Source organism: Pelodiscus sinensis, chromosome 15 (genome assembly GCF_052426305.1).
Source record: "Pelodiscus sinensis isolate ZL-2025 chromosome 15, ASM5242630v1, whole genome shotgun sequence".
Taxonomy (NCBI): Eukaryota; Metazoa; Chordata; order Testudines; family Trionychidae; genus Pelodiscus; species Pelodiscus sinensis.
In genome coordinates, this window is record NC_143066.1 from 39,632,982 (window position 1) to 39,652,247 (window position 19,266).

The 19,266-nt window shown below is 53.1% G+C and overlaps 1 protein-coding gene across 1 annotated transcript in view; it reads left to right on the forward strand.

The window, feature by feature from the left end:
- Positions 1 to 19,266, forward strand: part of SYNGR3 (synaptogyrin 3) — a 45,324-nt gene that overhangs the window by 13,556 nt on the left and 12,502 nt on the right. Inside the window, exons 2-3 of the mRNA XM_075899841.2 lie at positions 3,065 to 3,302; positions 19,031 to 19,173. Coding sequence (XP_075755956.1) covers positions 3,065 to 3,302; positions 19,031 to 19,173 — 381 coding nt within the window. The remainder of the gene's footprint in view (positions 1 to 3,064; positions 3,303 to 19,030; positions 19,174 to 19,266) is intronic.

Sequence of the window (19,266 nt, forward strand, 5' to 3'; positions counted from 1 at the left end):
GAGAATGCTGATTGTGGAGGGCGGGTTCATCTCAGGCAGTATCTTTCTGGTTCGCGTGGTGGCGTTCCCGTCCCGGTGTGACAAGGGAGCACGCCGCAGCGATTGCTGGCTGCGCAGTGTGTGCGAGTGAAAGCGAAGGAGGCAGGCTGCAACGGACCGTAGGGCTGGCGCTCAGAGTCAAGGTGGGGCCGGGGAGAGGAGATTGGACTGAATATGCGAGCAGAGAAAGCGCCGAGAGAAGGATCAGTGGCAGAGGAGAACCTGCTGGTTTCTAGCTGGAGCAGAAGCTGCAGGGTCAGGCACCTCCCAGATTTTAAGGGGCTGAGAATTGTGCTGCTGGCTGTTCTCTGTGCTGCAGGTGGTTGGGTCAGAAGTCTGGGAATGAGGACTCCTGGGTTCTGAACTCTGCCACTGACGGTGCTTGGTCCTGCCGTGAGGGCAGGTGACTGGACTTGGCGGCCTCTCGAGGTCCCTTCCCGTTCTGGTATTCTGTGATTGCACTGCTCTGTGCCTCAGTTTCCCACGTTCCCAGGGGTTGTTGCGAGTCAGTGGGACAGAGCCAGATGTGGCCGTGGGACACGGTCCTACGATCGCCAACGAACCCCCTTCACAGATGTCTGTCCGGGGCTGGGTCCAGGGCTGGCAGGTGCTCGGAGGCTCTGATGATGAGCGCGGCGTCTTGGGTTTGGGGGAGGTGGGCCGATTTGGCAGCTGCTCCCAAGTTTGGAGGGTCAGCTCAGACTTGGGCCAGCTGGGGGTAGGGGGCAGGTGAAACGGTCAAAGGGGCACGATCCGGTCACGGCCACGTGTGTGCTCATTCTCTTTGCCTGTCACGTGCTTTGTCACCAGGCCACGAGCTACCGCATCATTAGATCCCCCTGAGAACTAGGGCACTTGAGCCTTCGCAGACCTGGCGCCTGGCGTGGCCTTTGCTCTCTGTTAAGCTCTCTGTCCCTGCTTCCTGGCGCTGCCTCCTGAGCTGGCGGGGCATTGAAACACACCAGGCCTTGGCACTGGCACGACGGGATCGGAGCGGCACAGCTTGCACGGCGGGCACCGGCAGGCTTTGCTTTGCTCCCCGCTGTCGGCACCGAAATCGAAACCCCGGTGCAGTGCTGCCTAGGCAAAGGCTGGCGAGGTAGTGGAGTGGGCCCCGGGGCTACACCTTGTCACAGTGTCAGTCTAAGATGTAGCAGGCATGGTGTTCACGCCCAGGCCTTGCTACAGACTTAGGCCGTGATGCTTTCCTGCTTGCCAGGCCGGGAAGGTGGCCTGGGGAACACGCAGGGATTTACGCCGGGCCGGGGTTTCTGCTCTACTCCCTCAGGCCCTAGTTGTCTCCCAGCAGGTGACTCCTGGAGGAGCCATTGATTATCTGGCAGAACCTACCTGCTGCTGCTCTGGGAGGAAGGTACAGTGCCCGGAAATGCAGACGCTAATGCTCAGTGAGCAGCACTGATGTCAATCCGGCACGTTCAAAGGGAGCCATGCCTGAAAGTAGCCCGTCCCCAGACCTGTCGAGCTGTGTACCCCTTCATATTGCAGAGACCCAACCAGCATTCCCTGTAAGCAGAGTGCCTGAGCAGTGCCACCCAGCTGAGTAACAGCATGGCCCACTGCCGGTAGCATGTGTTTTTGTGGGTGGTGCACATCACTACTGGCTATGGTGCACATAACAAAATTTATTCCGCACATTTACTATTTAAACCATTTATTATTTAAAACGGCTTTTCCAAAATAATTCTTCAGGGAAGGTCAACGCACAGGAGTAGTGCCCGTATAGAGCAGAGCAGGGGCACAAAGCAAGCTCTCTGCCCTCCCCTCCTGCTGCTCTGCTGTCTGACATCTGTCCTGTTCTGTCACACCCCTGGTATCCTGTTCCCGGCCTCACCCGAACCAGGCCTGCCAGTCCCGCTAGGCAAGCCAGCATCCATTCGGGACCAGAGCATGGGTGGCCAATCATTTTTGTGGGGAGGGGGAGACTTAAAGAATTTTGATATGTGGTCATGGGCTGGCTCCACCCAGAAGGGGCGGGACTTGAGGTAGAAGGGGAGGGGTCTGGGTGGAAGAGGCGGAGCCTCGGGACTAGCCTTCCCCCAGAGTTGTGTGGGGCCAGAGGCTTTGAAGTAAAAACACCTCAAAGGGCTCACAGCTCCTGGCCCCACTGCCTCCACATTGCCTGGCAGCCGCCGGGGGTTGCTGCATCTATTTAAAGAGCTCATGGCTCCAGCCTCTGCCTGGGTAGTGCCGCAACCCAGAGTCGGGAGCCATTTAAATAGGCTCCTGCTGCCTGAGCCACCGCCTGGAAATTCGGTGGCATGGGCAGCACGATGTAAATAGAAAGCGGCCACGTGCCGTCTGTGGGCTGGATCAAAGTGTTAGGTGGGCCAGATCCGGCCCCAGGGACACATCTTGCCCAGCCCTGGACCAGAGGGAGGCCAGCAAAGCTGCCTCACTTTTGTCCTTCAGCTGGTTGCAAGCTGGGTCTCCAGATACAGATTTATCCCCTGGCTGCCTGCAGCCCCCGCAGTGCTGAGCAAAACACGGACCTGTCCTTGTCTGAGGGCGTGACCACGACTCCCCTCTCAGGTAGCAGCCGAGCGTCAGCCTGGCTTTCCCTGTCTGCTGCCCTCTCCTTCCAGTGCGTCTCTTTCAGGAGCCGCGTGCTCAGCCACTCAATTATTCTCAGTAACTTCGTTTCTCTCCCTTCCCGAGTGACTCCAGGCGGTTTGTTGAGCGCCGCCTGACAGCTGGCAGCGAGGCAGGCGGAAAGGCTGTGCCTGGCCCCGGGTGTTCTGTTCTCTCTCTGCCCGGTCTGGATGAAAACTAGCGTCCCCCTCCATGCATGTAAGCTGACCCACAGCAGGGCAAAGTAGAAATCACTGATGGAGGAAGGGAGAGCCCTTCTGCAGGCCACTGTTTATAAGCCACCGCAGCGTAGGGATCACTTTCGGGGGGACACGTTACCATGGAGTCCAATGGAAGGCAGAATCCAATTCCCTCGCTGAGGGAACGCTGAGTTCCATGTAAACAGCGGCCGGTTGTGTGTCCCTCCCTTGCCCAGGTCTTCTCCATCGTGGTGTTCGGCTCCATCGTCAACGAGGGCTACGTCAACGACGGCCGCGAAGCGGAGCTCAAGTGCATCTTCAACCAGAACGAGAACGCCTGCAACTACGGCATCGCCATCGGCATCATCGCCTTCTTCGCCTGCATCTTCTTCTTCATCGTCGACCTCTACTTCCAGCAGATCAGCAGCGTGAAGGACCGCAAACGGGTGGTCCTGCTGGACCTGGGGTTCTCAGGTACGCCGTCGGCTGGGCTGGGCTGGCAGCGGAGGCGGACAGGAGCCGGATTAGGGTGATCTGAGGCACTAGGCACAACATTGAATGTGGGGGAGGTCCCGTTTGCTCCTTCCGGCAGGGACAACAGCGCCCCCTATCTTCTGAAGCGGTAGAGGTGGGAGCAAAAGGATCCTTGCCATTAGCCCAGCAGGCAAAGTCTGTCTGCTTGGGTGACAGGGCTACACCCACTGCATTTTGCCCCTGCCCTTCCCAGCCCTCTGCTGGGTAAGATTGGTGAGGCCTCTTGGAGCAGTGGATCTGGGTGTTAATTCCCTGTGGAGACACTATGGGAAGTTCACTCCTCTCCGAGCTGTTGTTTCAGGCTGGGTTCCCTGGAAGAGGTGTGCTTGTGGGGCCGCACAAGAGAGGTTCCAATGCTGCCTCGCTGATGAGCAGAGCACCCACAGCTAGGTTTGTTTCTCCTGGTGGTGCATATTTAGATGTGCCTCGGTGCACAGAACAAAATTCATTCCACACAAATCTGCACATGGATGGAAACAATAGAGGGAACGTTGATTTCAGGCTCTCTGCAGACTCAGGCATTTCCTCCTCATTTCCTTCCCCCCCCCCCCCCCCTTCCTTCATGAGGGTGAGACACATTTAATTTATTTTAATACAAGCTGAGATGCTGATATAACCGTCTGATGCCAGGAGCAGGATCCTTGCTGTTTACTGCTGCTGGGTCCTTTGGCAGTAGCTGGATCCACTGAGCTCTATTTGGCCTGAGGTTCTGGATTTCCAGCCCTCTCGTTTTAAAAGTCCGAAGGCGATTTTTTTTCCAGCACCAGGGGCTTGCATCTGTCTGATCCCTAATGAAAGCGCCTGCGAGCTCATCATCACATCACCATGTTAAGAATGAAAAGTGCCAGGCAGAACACTCCAGGAATTCTGTACCCAGGTAGCAGGAAATAACCCGTAAAGACTCTGTTTCTGTTACATCAGAATACTAGTGTGCAATGCTCAGAGTTCCAATGTCTCCTAAGGGGTTTAGATGCCTAGGGTCTGTTCGTTTAGGTGGGAATTGAGCATCCAGATAAACACCTTAGGCTACTTTGGAAGTCTTCATGTCAAGGCCTGACCCTCCACTGTCTTTTAGCTCGTATAGCCATTTACGCTGTGCAAGGTGTGTGTAAAATGCTCTTCGGATTCAAGGCCTTATTCGCCCTTCTCTTACACTGGGGCTGTGTCTAGACTGTCAAGTTTTTCCGCAAAATCATCTGCTTTTGCAGAAAAACTTGCCAGCTGTCTACACTGGCTGCTTGAATTTCCGCAAAAGCACTGACGATCTCATGTAAGATTGTCAGTGCTTTTGCGTAATTACTATGCTGCTCCCATTCGGGCAAAAGTATTTTTCTGGAAAACTTTTGCGCAAAAGGGCCAGTGTAGACAGCAGAGATTTGTTTTCTGCAAAAAAGCCCCGATCGCGAAAATGGCGATCAGGGCTTTTTTGCGGGAAAGCGCGTCTAGATTGGCCACGGACACTTTTCCGCAAAAAGTGCTTTTGCGGAAAAGCATCCTGCCAATCTAGACGTGCTTTTCCGAAAATGCTTTTAACGGAAAACTTTTCCGTTAAAAGCATTTCCGGAAAATCATGCCAGTGTAGATGTAGCCTGGTTGTCTTCAGTGTAATTCCACTGACTTCTTTAGTAACCTGTGTAAAAGTTGGGTTTCCAGCCCCCAAGGGGGTGATCCTGCAGCCTTCACGCATGCAGTTCTCACTCCTTTCCAAGGGAATCACTCGTCGCTAGGCTTGGCAGAGTGAAATTGTATCATTTCAACAGATAATATCGGTGTTTATTTTTATGCATTTCTTTCCATTTTTAATCAATTGAATGTTTCCATTTTGGAAATTATGGGGCTGCCAGGGAGGGGCGGGGATCAGAAAATGACGGTAGATGTTCAGGTTCCAAAGCTAAGGCTTTGTAGCTGTTATGACACGACATGTCAGACTGTACAAAGGCCAACTTTAATTGGTTCTCAAGGGGCATTTTTCGGACTCTACCTATTTGTACATTTGGATTATCGTTGATGGAAATGGTCTTTGTTGGGTGGTGTGTGTGTGTGTGTGTGTGTGTGTGTGTGTGTGTGTGTGTGTACGGTGAAATTGACGTTTACCCACGTAATTATGGATAAAAATCGTATCCTTCCAAGCCTACTCTTGCGGAAGAGCCTTGGTCTGGCTCTAAGTTTTTACATGGATGTATGCTTGTTGCATCCAGTGCAAAGGAATCATTCAAAATGGCAGTTTGCTAAGCAGCTGAAGGCTTTGGGATGTAGCTCATAGGTGACAGTGACTGTAAATTACCCCATTTGGCCTTTTGTGTTTTCTGTCTACGGCTTGCAAAGAGCTTAACTTTTCCTGGAGAGTGATCTTTGCCCCCAGAAACACCTACAACAGAAAATAAGCTACTTTATGCCTTCTAAACAAAGCCCTCAAATGCAGATCAAGTAGACCTAGGGCTTGTGAGAGACACAGCGTCACGTATCGGTGAGAGACTTGAAACCATCCAGAAGCACCGGTGTGCTTTATCCTGCCTGACACCTGCATTTATCATGCACAAGCAAACAGTAATACTCACCGGGGCCGAGAGAATCCGGACAAATCAATGCCCAGACAGTTGGCAAGGAGTGGGAGACTGTGGAACAGCAGTCCATCGGGCTAAGCTTGGCTCTCACTTATACAGGTGTGAATCCAGAGTCACTTCGCTAGAGCCAGCGGAGAAGCTGTGCTGGGTTTAGCTGACGTAAGGGAGAGCAGAATCTGGGGCTGCTTGTCACATGGTCCAGTGTAAATGAAAGAATTCCACATTAAGAGCCAGGCTCTTCAGTCCCACCTTGGGCAAAACTTCAGCTGAACTTCCCCAAGCCAGGGCTACGGTGTCAGCCTACAAAGCAAGAGTGCGCAGCGTTGTGGGATGTGGGCCTTAATGATAACCTAGGGTATGTCTACACTACCCCGCTAGTTCGAACTAGGAGGGTAATGTAGGCATACCGCACTTGCAAATGAAGCCCGGGATTTGAATTTCCCGGGCTTCATTTGCATAAACTGGGCGCCGCCATTTTTAAATCCCTGCTCGTTTGAACCCCGTGCAGCGCGGCTACACGCGGCACGAACTAGGTAGTTTGGACTAGGCTTCCTAGTCCAAACTACCGTTACTCCTCGTGGAATGAGGAGTAACGGTAGTTCGTGCCGCGTGTAGCCGCGCTGCACGGGGTTCGAATTAGCCGGGATTTAAAAATGGCAGCGCCCAGTTTATGCAAATGAAGCCCGGGAAATTCAAATCCAGGGCTTCATTTGCAAGTGCGGTATGCCTACATCACCCTCCTAGTTCGAACTAGCGGGGTAGTGTAGACATACCCCTAGATCAAAGAGAGCTTGATTTTGGCTTGTCCTTCCATTTTCAGCTGCTAATTCACATTAAAGGAAACCCAGGAATAGTTATCCCATGTGATTTTTTTTTTCCTTGTAAGCAGCTATTCTGAGGGGTGTCTTTCAGTCAGCCGTGACAGGTGAAGTGATCCATGAGACCACTGGTGAGAAGGGAGGTGATGTGGCCCCTGGGAGAGGAAGGGTCCATAAGATCACCAATGGGAGATGAGGTGATCCATGAGGTGACCAATGGGAGTTGAGGTGATCCATGAGGTGACCAAGGAGAGATGAAGTGACCAATGGGAGATGAGGTGATCCATGAGGTGACCAATGGGAGTTGAGGTGATCCATGAGGTGACCAAGGAGAGATGAAGTGACCAATGGGAGATGAGGTGATCAAGAAGAGATGATGTGATCCATAAGGTGACCAAGGAGAGATGAATTGACCAATGGGAGATTAGGTGATCCATGAGGTGACCAATGGGAGATGAGATGATCCATGAGATCATCAAGGGGAAGAGAGTTGTCCATGAGATGATTAAAGTGGAGTCACCTCATGAATAAAGTTTGTGAAGCTCTATCCTAAGTGATGGGGATTTAACCCCCTTCTCTTGGGAGACTCTTCTGTGATCTTACATGGCAGGTCCTCAAACCCTATATGCCCGTGTGACACTAGGATTAGAGGTATAATATGATGCAGGAAAGGGTGCCCATTTATGTGTGTCTTAGGCATCTTTCTGTTGAGCCCATCATCTTGGTCCCTAGGCACTTTCTCTTCAGTGCTGCCATAGAGTAGGATCCCCAATTCATTATCAGTCAAATAGGGCTAGAACTACCACAGCCTTAAAAAGCCGCGAGGGGGCTGCATTTTCAAAGAGGTCTGAACTCTACCTCCGCTTGCACACGCTTATGCAAACGCCTGGGCACGGCCTTTAGAGGGATAGATGGAAACTGTGTAACCGACAGCACATGCAAATAACACATGCAAAACCATGTCATCAATGGGTTTGATTGTCTGTCTGCCCCTCTGCTAATGTGGGTATGTAAACACACACAGGTGTGTGTAAGAATACCCAGAAGTGAAACTTGAAAAACTTGGCTCTAGATTTTTTTTACCATGTGTGACAGGGTGGGCATGGCCCTGAACCCAGAAAAGGCCATAGAGAAGTCCGCCAGGAGGCTAGAATAGCGACAGAAGAAACCAGCCAATCAGAGGCTTGGGAGGCCTATAAAAGGAGCTGCAACGCTCAGGAGCAGTTCAGTTGCAATGGAGCCCTGAAGGAGAGAAGACCAAGGGCCACTGGCTGGCTGAGGGAGCAGCAGTACAGTGAACAGCTCCCCGGGGAGAGCTGCTGAGACACTGTGGACTGGAATATAAACCCCTGAGGTCAGGGCAAAGCCGTTTTCTCCAGGAGGGGAAGCTCTGGAGGCGCTGTCATCCGGAATGAGGCAACAGACCGAGAAAGACTCTGCAGAAGGCACCAGGATGGGCTCCTGGTGGAGGTGTGCCTCGGAAGGGGTTGAGATTCACCAAGAGTAAATCACCCGGAGGGCCGAGTTGCTGAGGAGGCTTTCGACAGCAGACGGGGGCGCTCGCCTGAGGTGGGCCACTCCTCTGTTACACCATGTTTGCCGATTTCCTGGCTCTGCTTTTCTGACCTGATTGCTGCCCAAAACATTTTTTCCGAGTAGGACCGCGCCCGTGCACCCCATTCCTCCCCTCCCCCACCTCTCCCCTGACGCTCACAGATAAAGGGCAGGCAGCTAGGTACTTTCATAACCAGCATCTGTACAAAACGGTCTCTCGCAGCAGAGACTCAGTGCTTCTTGTAAGCAGAGCCGCTGTAGTCCCACAGATCAAAGACTCCCCTCTCCACTTGCGCTCTGACAGGCCTCGCGCATCCAACCTGCCCGCGGCGGCCGCCGAGCCGAGCTGTACGACGCACCGAGCCAGCTCTTCAAATTCAGTTTTGTGTTTCAAACCTCTCTGGACTAATCTGTCACGGTCCAGAGCAGCTGTACCTGCATTTCCCCACAGTGGGCCCACAAGAACTCCCGCACCTCAGCTGTTGCCGTCTTGGATGGAGACCCGCATCTCTCTCCCCTCTGTCCCAGGCTGCAGATCCCTGCTTTCACTGTGCCTTTCCCAGCATGACAGGCTGTCCAGAGACACCTGCTGGCTCCGGAGACAGGTTAACACGTGTAATTGCGACAGAGTCCCACACGCGGCACTTCCTGTGCCAACCGGCTCTATTCTTAAGGGAAAAAGGATGGAGAAGCCATCGTAAAAACAGGAAGAACCTACGTGCCTGCTAATCAGCTCACCAGTTACCTCTTCTCCTTAGCATGGATTCTGACAGGCTCACTCCATCCAACCCCACTATGGATTGGAGCCCTGCGGGTCGGGCTGTGGAGAATCCGGATTGAACTCGACTGTGCATCTCCATGGTGGAGTGGTTTCAGAGGGTTAATCACAGAATCTTAGAACACTAGGACTGGAAGGGACCTCGGGAGTTATCGAGTCCAGTCCCCTGCCCTCACGGCAGGACCCAGCACTGTCTAGACCATCCCTGACAGGTGTCTAGATCTAATCTGCTCTTCAATATCTCCAGAGATGGAGATTCTACAACCTCCCCAGACAACTTATTCCAGTGTTTAACCACCCTGACAGGTAGGAAGTTTTTCCTAATGTCCAACCGAAATCTCCCTTGCTGCAGTTTAAGCCCATTGCTTCTTGTCCTGGCCTCAGAGGCCAAGGAGAACAATTTTTCTCTCTCCTCCTGGTAACACCCTTTTAGATACTTGAAAACCGCTCTCATCTCTCCTCTCGGTCTTCTCCTTTCCAAACTAAACAAGCCCAGTTCTTTCAGTCTTTCTTCATAGCTTATGTTCTCTAGACCTTTAATCATTCTTGTTGCTCTTCTCTGGACCTTCTTCAATTTCTCCACATCTTTCCTGTATTATGCGGTGCCCTGAACTGGACACAGTACTCCAATTGAGGCCTAATCGGCACACAGTAAAGCAGAATAATGACTTCTCGTGTCTTGCTCACAGCACTCCTGTTAATGCTTCCCAGAATGATGCTTTTTTTGCAACAGCGTCACACTTTTGACTCCTATTTAGCATGTGGTCCACTATGACCCCTAGATCCATTTCTGCAGTACTCCTTCCTAGACAGTCACTTCCCATTGTGTGAAACTGATTGTTCCTTCCTAAGTGGAGTACTTTGCATTTGTCTTTATAAAACTTCATCCTGTTTCCCTCAGACATAGCAGATACCAGAGGATGTACACTAGCATTGCCCTGGCTCTCCTGAGAAGGTCCATACTGTGTCACAATAACACACGCACAGTTGGGGGGTTAATACACTGCACCCCAAAAGGTTAGCACTAGCTCAGCAAAGGTTAGCTTCATTCCACACACTTCCTTCAGGGTGTGGAAAGAAATTGAACATAAGAACGGCCAGACTGGGTCAGACCAAAGGTCTGTCTAGCTCAGCGTCCTGTCTGCCAACAGTGGCCAATACCAGATGCCCCAGAAGGAGGGAACCCAACAGATAATCCTCACGTGATCTCTTTCCTGTCACTCATTTCCAGACAAACAGAGGCTAGGGACACCATTCCTACCCATCCTGGCCAATAGCTATTGATGGACCTAACCTCCATGAATCTATCTAGCTCTTTTTTGAACTATGTTAAAGTCCTGGTCTTCCCCACATCCTCTGGCAAGGAGTGCCACAGGTTGACTGTGCTCTGAGTAAAGAAAAACTTCCATTTGTTTGTTTGTTTAAACTAGGGGTCACCAATTTCATTTGGTGACGCCTAGTTCTTATATTGTGGGAATAAGTAAGTAACTTTTCCTCATTCACTTTCTCCACACCAGTCATGATTTTATAGACCTCTATCACAGCCCCCCTTAGTCTCCTCTTTTCGAAGCTGACAAGTCCCAGTCTTTTGAATCTCTCTTCATATGGGACCCGTTCCAAACCGCTCATCATTTGTGCTTCCCTTTTCTGAACCTTGTCCACCTTCTGGGAGATGAGCGCATGCCTGACCTTTATGGCCTGACAGCTCGACATGATTCCGCTTCAGGACAACCTTCCTCAGGCTTAGTTTCCATTCCACACAGTGCAGAACAAAACCAATCGCCAAAGTTGACATGAAATGGAGGTGTCGTCCGCTGGCCAGCTCTGATTATTAGCTATGTTCTCAGCTCTGTCAAGGAAGCGACACTGATGGAAGTCAGCCAAGACTGTAGCTTTGTGCGCGTGCCTATGTGTGCATGCAGATATATGTATGTTTGTAGGCACATGGACACAAACTGTGATTGCTCCTGCATCTCAAAAGGAATTAGTTTACAGTCTATGATGGTCATTAGGGAGGGTTAGTAGCCAGGACAGTATTAACCCACGAGCAGTGTTCCCTCTAAGCTGAGTGCTTGGGCAGTTGCCCAGGGGAAATTCAGATGCCACCCAGCTGATTAGCAGAGTGCCCAGATTGGGCAGCATGTGTGTCTACTGGTGGTGCACATCCACACATGCCTCGGCGCATGCAACAAAATGTATTCTGCACAGGTATGGAAAAAATGAGGGGGAACATTGTCCATGAGGCTTCTCACACTGGGATGAAGACGAGACACTCAGTCTCGGGTAGAACTGAAATGCTTGTCCCAGCATGGGGCTGGGTCGGTATGCATCGCTCCTGGTATCCCTGGGAAGGCCTGGATCTGTGCAGCGGGCATTCATAGCTCGCAGAGGGTACCTCTACACTGCAATAAAAGACCCACGGCTGAGCTAGGTTAGCTGCATTAATTTCCCAGGATTCGGGCTGCAGGGTTAGGTGTTGGGGCACCCACTGTAATCCGGGCTCGGGGTCCCTCCCTCCTCATGGGGTCTCCGAGCCCACATTCCCACCGAAGCCGCAACGCCTACGCAGCTGTTGGAGAGCAAGCCCAGGGACCCACACCGGGAGGCGCGGTGCAGTGGGCAGTGCAGACATACCAAGCTTTTCCTGTACTTGGGCAGAAAGGGGCAGAGAATTTGGACCCCCAAGGCCCTCTGACAAGTGGGCGTAGTATTGTATTGGGGCACCACAAGCAGAAAAGACCCGGAGGCTGTACAGTTCCGTATTTGCTGCTTTTCTCTTACAGCTGCTCCCTCCGAAGTGAGCCTGTGTGAAACCAGGCTGTAATTATGGTGGTAACAGCTCCTCCCCGGTGTTTGCACTCTGGTGTCTGCAGATCCCCAAACTATAATTATCCAGGGATTTTTCACAGTTCGTCTTAGCGCCTTCCTTTTCTCCATCTCGCGGCGGCCCCCAGACCCCACGGGCCGCCAGTTCTCCGGCCTGCTTGCAGCTGTGGGGGCAGCACCGGTCCTGCCAGTGAGAGCAGCAGAGGAATATCTGGCCTCTTCCATGTTCATCGGTGTCCTCACGCCTTAAATTTTAGCTCCCCTCCACACTCCCCCCCACCCACCCCACCCCTAGCCTCCTGCTGCTGAGCTTTTTGGAGGGAAGTTGCCAACCTCATTTCAGATTTCTGACTAACCGCGCGGCTCGGTCATATGTCCGTCTAATTTAGGGATGTTAAATATCACTTAATTGAATAACTGAGTAATTCCATGAATTCTCATTGGTTAGTCGACTATTCGATAGTCCCTGGGGGCAGGGCTGGCAGCAGCGCAGGGTCCCAGGCGAGAGCGAGTCCACGAGGGGAGCCAGTTTAAAAACCAGCTCCCCTTGCAGATCGGCTGCTTGTCACCCTGGGCTGCTGCCTCTGATACAGAGGCAGCAGTGCGGGCTGGCAGCAGCCCCTGTCTGGGGGAGGGAAGGCATGTCTGAGCTCCCGGACCCAACGTGAGCCAGAACGGAGCTGGGCTGCTGGCCAGCCTGCTAAAAAATATGCTGGTTGGGGGGAGGGGAAAATGCGTGTGGTCTATAGCATTGACCTCTAAGCTTTTCTTATAGGTTAAGTGGTTAATCGACTGCACTGTTACATACCGAGTCTAGTTCCCAGCTGTCCCAGGGCTGCATCTGCCCTGGGGGGAGATTGTCCCCTCAGCTCCACTTTCCCCTTGAAGGCATTTGCTGAGGCCCGGCTAGTGAGCTAGGCCAGGCAGGGAAGTGGCCGGGCTGGCCAGGAACTCACGCCAGGGACAAACAGCCGCCATGACCCCATCTGCCTTGAGGGCGGGGGGCGGGACTCGATGACCTCTCGAGGTCCCTTCCAGTCCTATGATTCTATGATTCTATCTCCTGAGGGACAGCGACACCAGGTGGACGATCTCCGTGCCTAGCCCCGAAAGCCTGCACCAACCAGCAGCGCTCTGTTCTCTCTGCTGCCTCCACATCCCTCTGGTTTATGGAAGGGGGGGCAAGGAGACTGAAGTCAGGGGGCTTTGGCACAGGCCTTGTCTCTGCTTACCGGGAGATTGACGCTGTGGAGCTCAATCTCCCGGGGGTCGATTTAGCGGGTCTAGTAAGGACACACTAAATCGAGCGCTGATTGCACTCCTGTACTCGCGAGGAGTAGGGGAAATCCACGAGAGAGTTTCTCCCATCAACCTCCACTCACAGTCAGTCGAACTTAGGTGCGTCACTTAGTCACATAGCTGGAGTTCCGTACCTTAGTTCGACTTTGCCCCCTCGTGTAGACCTGGCTTCAGTTCTCCTCAGACACAGGCCTACCAGGGGGTCCTTGCTCCTATCCCAGGCTGACCCTCCAGGGCAGGGGTGGAGAACTTTTTTCGGGTCGGGGGGCCGCTGACCCACAGCAAAATCAGTTGGGGGACACACCCAAGTGAGAAGCCCCGTCTGAGAAGGAGAAAGACCCTCTCCACATTCCCCTCAAACACCAGAGTCTGGGGGGCCCCATGCTAGTAGATTTTGTGTTCTCCAGCTCTGCGGGGGGGGGGGTTCCCCAATGCTGAGCCTCGGGGGCCGGATCCAGGCAAACCAGGAGCTGCGTCTGGCCATGTCTGCTCCAGCGGAAACTGACCTGCTGGCCCCACATGGCTGGCTCCCGTGCAGTAGGGAGAGCTAGAGCATCTGGGGCGCCCAGCCTTCACCCCCAAATCAGCTCCTTCCCTGAGAGAGCCGGGAGGGGAGATGATGCATCTGGGCTCTGATGCAGGGAAATCGTCAGCCACCGGAAGTATTTCCAGAGCAATCTCCGAGCTCCGTTCCTCCTCCGCACCCTGGAGCCGGATCCTGGGGGCAAACTCCCAGGGGGGAGATCAACAAGTAAATAAAATCAGCTCTTTTCCCCCTGCTTACCTTCCCAGGGCTTGGCATGGCAGGGGATGCAGGAAAGAGCAGGCCGCAGACTTATGCTGGTTCTACGGGCGAGCACGCGTATACCGAATGGGAATTCGTTTTCTGTCAGGGAGCAGGGCCAGCTGCAGATCATAGGTCGGGGAGCAGATAATAAAAGATAAATACTGAAAACAGACAAGGAATATCAGAGCATAGACCAGGCCTGGGCAAAATACGGCTCGTGGGCCGAATCCGGCCCACCAAGCACTGGATCCGGCCCGCGGAGGCAGTGGGGAGCCCCAGCAGGCTCCCTGCTTGCCCTGCACACAACTCAGAAGCGTGGCTGCCGGGCCCCATTTCTGTTTCAGAACTGGAGGGGAGGGAGTAGAGCTTCAGGAGTTGCCCCCACCCACAGCACAATCCCATTGGCTGGTTTCTGGCCAAAACCGGCCAATGGGAGCTGCCTGTTTGAATAACAGGCAGCCAAGAAGAACCACGCCCCCTCTGCTCTGCTCGATTATTCACTGAAGCATATGGCCGGGCAAACAGGCTGTCTGGGAAACATTTTAAGCTCTGCAAGCCTTTAGCTCTGGAGGCAGGCTGGTAAGTCTCCTGGCCAGAGCCTGCCTCGGGCAACCCAGCCTCTCCCTTCCCCAACCCACTGCACCCCCCCACTCAACACACTCAGACCCTCTGCACACCTCTTGCACCCAGACTTCCCCCATATCTGGCACCAAATCCCCTCCTACCCTAGGTCACATCCCAAACCCCTGCACTCCTGTCCCCTGCCCTAGGTCACAACCGCCTGCTTCACCCAAACTCCATTCCAGACTCCAGTCTCCCTCCTGCACCCCAGTCGTACACTGCAAACTCCCTTCTGCACCCAACCTCCATCCCAGATCCCGCACCCCGTCCATTAGTACCTTGGAAGAGAACGGCCCTCCACCACTTTCCAAAATCTTGGCGTGCCCCCCCCATCAAAAATTATTGCCCACCCCGGCATAGACTTTCCCCAGCAGAGCACTGGGAAATGCTTAAGACGTCCGCAGGTGCCGTGTACTGGCTGTCACTGCCAGGGGACTGGCTGTCACTCAGGGGAGAGGACTAGAGGGAGGGGGCGTTCCTGCCACTCCAAGGAGAAGGCATCAGGTCGTCGGCCCCACTGCGCCCTCCTGTCCGTGTTACCGGTCCCAGCTTCTGCAGCAGGCTGCCGGGCCTTGCCACCCCTTTGCCCACAGCAGCTGGCCGCGGTCCCAGCTGCGTGTGTGGGTGACGTGATTGTCACTCTGAGGGACCCCAGCAGGCGTCACCAGTGAACTGATCCTGCAGGTCCGTGCGCCTGACTGCCAAGTCGAACCAGCGAAACGGCCCCTCGTGCGGCCAGGCGGGCTTCCGGGGGCAGCGTACGCGTGTCAGCCCTTCTCCCTCCCACGAGGTGAGAGCGCACGGCTGTGGCGCCTCAGCTCCTTCAGCGCTGCCCAGCCTGAGTCCTGCAGGGGTGTCACTGGTTTCCCTTATTGAAACAGCCCCATAGCTACAATCATAGAATCCCAGGGCCGGCAGAGACCTCAGGAGGTCGAGTCCAGCCCCCTGCCCAAAGCAGGACCAACCCAACTCCATCATCCCAGCCAGGGCTTTGTCCAGCCGGGACTTCAGCACCTCTGGGGATGCAGATTCCACCCCCTCCTGCGGTAACAGTCTGCGGTCAGATTGGCGTCTGAAGCTGGATGCTTTCTCCGATGAGCCCCACGGCTGGACGTTGAATTCTCCTCCCGGCCCCGAGTGAAGTCAGGAAGTGGCCGTCTTTCCGTTACGCATCGAAGTCCAGCCCTCAGGAGTACCGGCAGCCTGCCAGAAAAGGCCTGTTGCTTGCAGTGAGAACTGCTGAGCAGCCCCACGGCCATCAGTACGTAGATTCACCAGGTTGTGCGCCATGGTTATCCACTCTTGGCCAATGCCATTGGTCTCGCGGGAGTGCTCCCCCAGCCTCGCTGCCCAGGGACGGGGGAGGAGATATGGTACACCTAGTGTTCATTGTCTGAAGTTCAAGGATGATCCTACTACCCTCCCCCTGCCCCACACTGCAGTTTAAATGTAATAGGAACCAGGTTGCCTGCTACATTTCAACTGCAGAGCTGTAGCGGGGGGGTAACTCCCAGCTCCCTCCCTTATCGACTAATCGTGCAGTTGATAGAATTTCTATCGACTACACGATTAGCTATTTACTTGCTTCCTAATATCCCTAGCCCAGGGTCCTGTCTGCCAACCGTGGCTAATGCCAGGTGCCCCAGAGGGAATGAACGGAACAGGGAATTGTCACGTGACCCTCCCCTGTCACCCATTCCCAGTCCCTGACCAACAGAGGCCAGAGACCCCATCCCTGCCCATCCTGGCTATACAGACCCATAGTCTCCTCTAGACAACCACCTAACCTCAAGATGATACTTACCAACAACCACAGGACATACCACACTAATACCAACCCTGGTACCTTCCCTTGCAACAAACCCCATTGCCAGCTTTGTCCACATATTCACTCTGCTGATACCATTATTGGACCTAACCAAGTGAGTTATAAGATCAAGAACACATATTCCTGCGCATCCAGAAATATAATTTATGCCATCATGTGCCGACAATGTCTGTCTGCTATGTACATTGGACAAACGTCTCAGACACTTCGCCAAAGGATCAATGCCCACAAAACAGATATTAGACAGGATCACAAAGAAAAAACAGTTTCTTGCCATTTCAACCAGAAAGGACATTGTCTCAACAACTTGATTACCTGCATCCTGCTTCAAAGGCCTTTTAAGACTACACTTGAAAGAGAATCCTCTGAACTGTCATTCATGCTCAAATTCGACACTTTACACTTAGGTTTGAACAAAGACTCTAATTATCTGACCCATTACAAAGATAGCTTCCCCAATTATCACCTCTAATATCATTAGCTCACAAACATTTACCTCCCTCCCCCCCATCCTCCTTCTGTTCTGAAATTTGATTTGTCCTTTTCACATGTGTTCATTTTTTTAAATTGTATCCTTTGGTATATATGGTTGTGGGGACATTTTCTTCCACTATTTGATCTGAGGAAGTGGGTCTGGCCCACGAAAGCTCATCACCTATTAAACCATCTTGTTAATCTTTAAAGTGCTACATAGTCCTGTTTTTTGTTTTGGCTAATAGCCATTGATGGACCTTGCCTCCATGAATTTATCCAGTTCTTTTTTGAACCCTGAAAGAGCTAGAAAAAATTGTTAGATCTGTGGCCCCGAGCACAACGAAGAACAGGAAAATGTTTCTGTGTTTACCTGGGAATTTCCTTTCTTTGAGTAATAAGGCCCACAGACTTTGCTCACCGAGGAGACCCAAAGATTTGGGTTTAGTTATTGTGCTGCAGTAGGATACATGGTTGTGTTTTTCCCTCAAAGTACATTGAACACAATCTCAGGAGCTGAAAGACTCGTGCGTGTGCACACACACAAATCTCTGCGCCAAGAAAAACACGGTTTTGTATTGTACTTCAGAGCCTCTGGCAAAGCAAAACAGGAACAAAACAAGTTTCATTTCTCCCCACAGTCCCGGAGTGACTTTGTAGCTAGCTTGTCCTCCCCTCCCCCCGGTTTAAAATCCATACCCTTACAGCGAGTTGCTGTGTTCCTTTCTAAGATCCAAGGTTTCTCAAACTCCTGCCTGACGGCGCTGACTCACAATTCCCAGTGCTCACATTCCCATCGTACTCCAATGCTTTGAAATTGTCAGGTGTCGGGGGTGGGGATGAGAAATACCATGGACTGTCAGGATTTTCCCTGAAAGCATCAATGCAGAACACAGAATCGCTGGGGGGCCTGGAAATGTAGTGAAGAGTGTGACAGCGATAGGGGTTGGTTTCCTCCAAGACCACTGCTGCTGTCAAGTGACTACCCGGGGGATCTGGAGTTTTGGATTTCGGTAGGTAATGATTACCCGCTACATGTTCCTTCTCTCCCACTGCATCTAGACTGCAGCGCTTTTCCAGGATACAGCATCCCGGAAAAGCGATGCTGCACCCAAGGAACGCGTCCCGCTTTTCCTAAAACAATTTCAGGAAAGTGGACGCATTCTTTTGCCATCCCTGTAAACCTTGTATTACGAGGCAGCAGGGGTGGCTCAAAAGAGCAGGTTGTTCCGAAATTTGGCGCCGTGTAGACGCGCCACATGTCGGAAAAGCCGCTTTTGAAAGAAAAGTGGAAAAAGAGACTTTTCCCGACTTTTCTTTGTCATCTAGAGGTAGCCTCCGTCGGGCCAAGGCACGGCAGCCCGTTTACATGACAGCGGCAGAGAAGAGGAAACCTGGAGTAGAGTGAAGCCGGGCCATGTGGTTCCCCTGGCACGCGGACGGGTTGGCAGATCAGTCCACAAGAACAGCTCCTTTTCCGGGTTTTGCTTCTTCCGTATGCAGCAGACGGAAGCAAGGTCCTGCCCCCTCGGTGTCGAGAGTAAGGGTGTAGACCTCCCTGACTTGGCAGCATTCCACCTCAGTCTGGGCACCTGCCGCCATTTCCACTAAGGGCAATCAGCTGCAGCTTTCCACCCAGAGGTGGCTGCATTAGAGAGGTGGGCGCAGCCATCTCTGAGCATGAGCGAATGTCCGCGTGACAGCCCGAGGCTGCGGCCCCGAGGGGTGAGAGCTGAGAGCTGAGCGCAACAGGGCTTCTTGTCAAGGTGGGGATTTCTGAGCTCTGGCTCTAGCTGTGTTTAAAACTCTTGGAGGGACTTTGAGATGAAAGGTGCGGGAGATACCCCCGCAGAGCGGCCCAGGATTGTCCAGCGGGGCTGGTGAGTCGGGGAGCCTCCGTTCTCGGGGGGCCCGTTGGAAACCTATCTCGCTTTAAGCTGACGCTCAGTAATTTTAGGCAGGGGATGAGACGTGGGAGTTGTCTGCAATAGCAGGGGATTCGATCCACCGACCTAGGAGGACCCTCCCAGTCCTACGGCCTGGCTTTCCGAGGGTCAGAAGGTCTGAGCTTCTCTCTGGGCACAGCCAGTCGACTTCATTAACGACCTTCCTTCCCTTGCAGGCTTTTGGTCCTTCCTGTGGTTCGTCGCTTTCTGCTTCCTGGCCAACCAGTGGCAGCAGACGAAGCCTGGAATAGGGGTGTCTCAAGGAGCAGATGCTGCCAGGGCAGCCATCGCCTTCTCGTTCTTCTCTATCATCTCCTGGGTGAGTTCAGGTTCCCGATGCTTGGCTGATCACAGACTCTGTGTGCGTGTGTCCGTGTCCGTCTGTCCGTCCCCCAGAGGGAATATCCAGAAG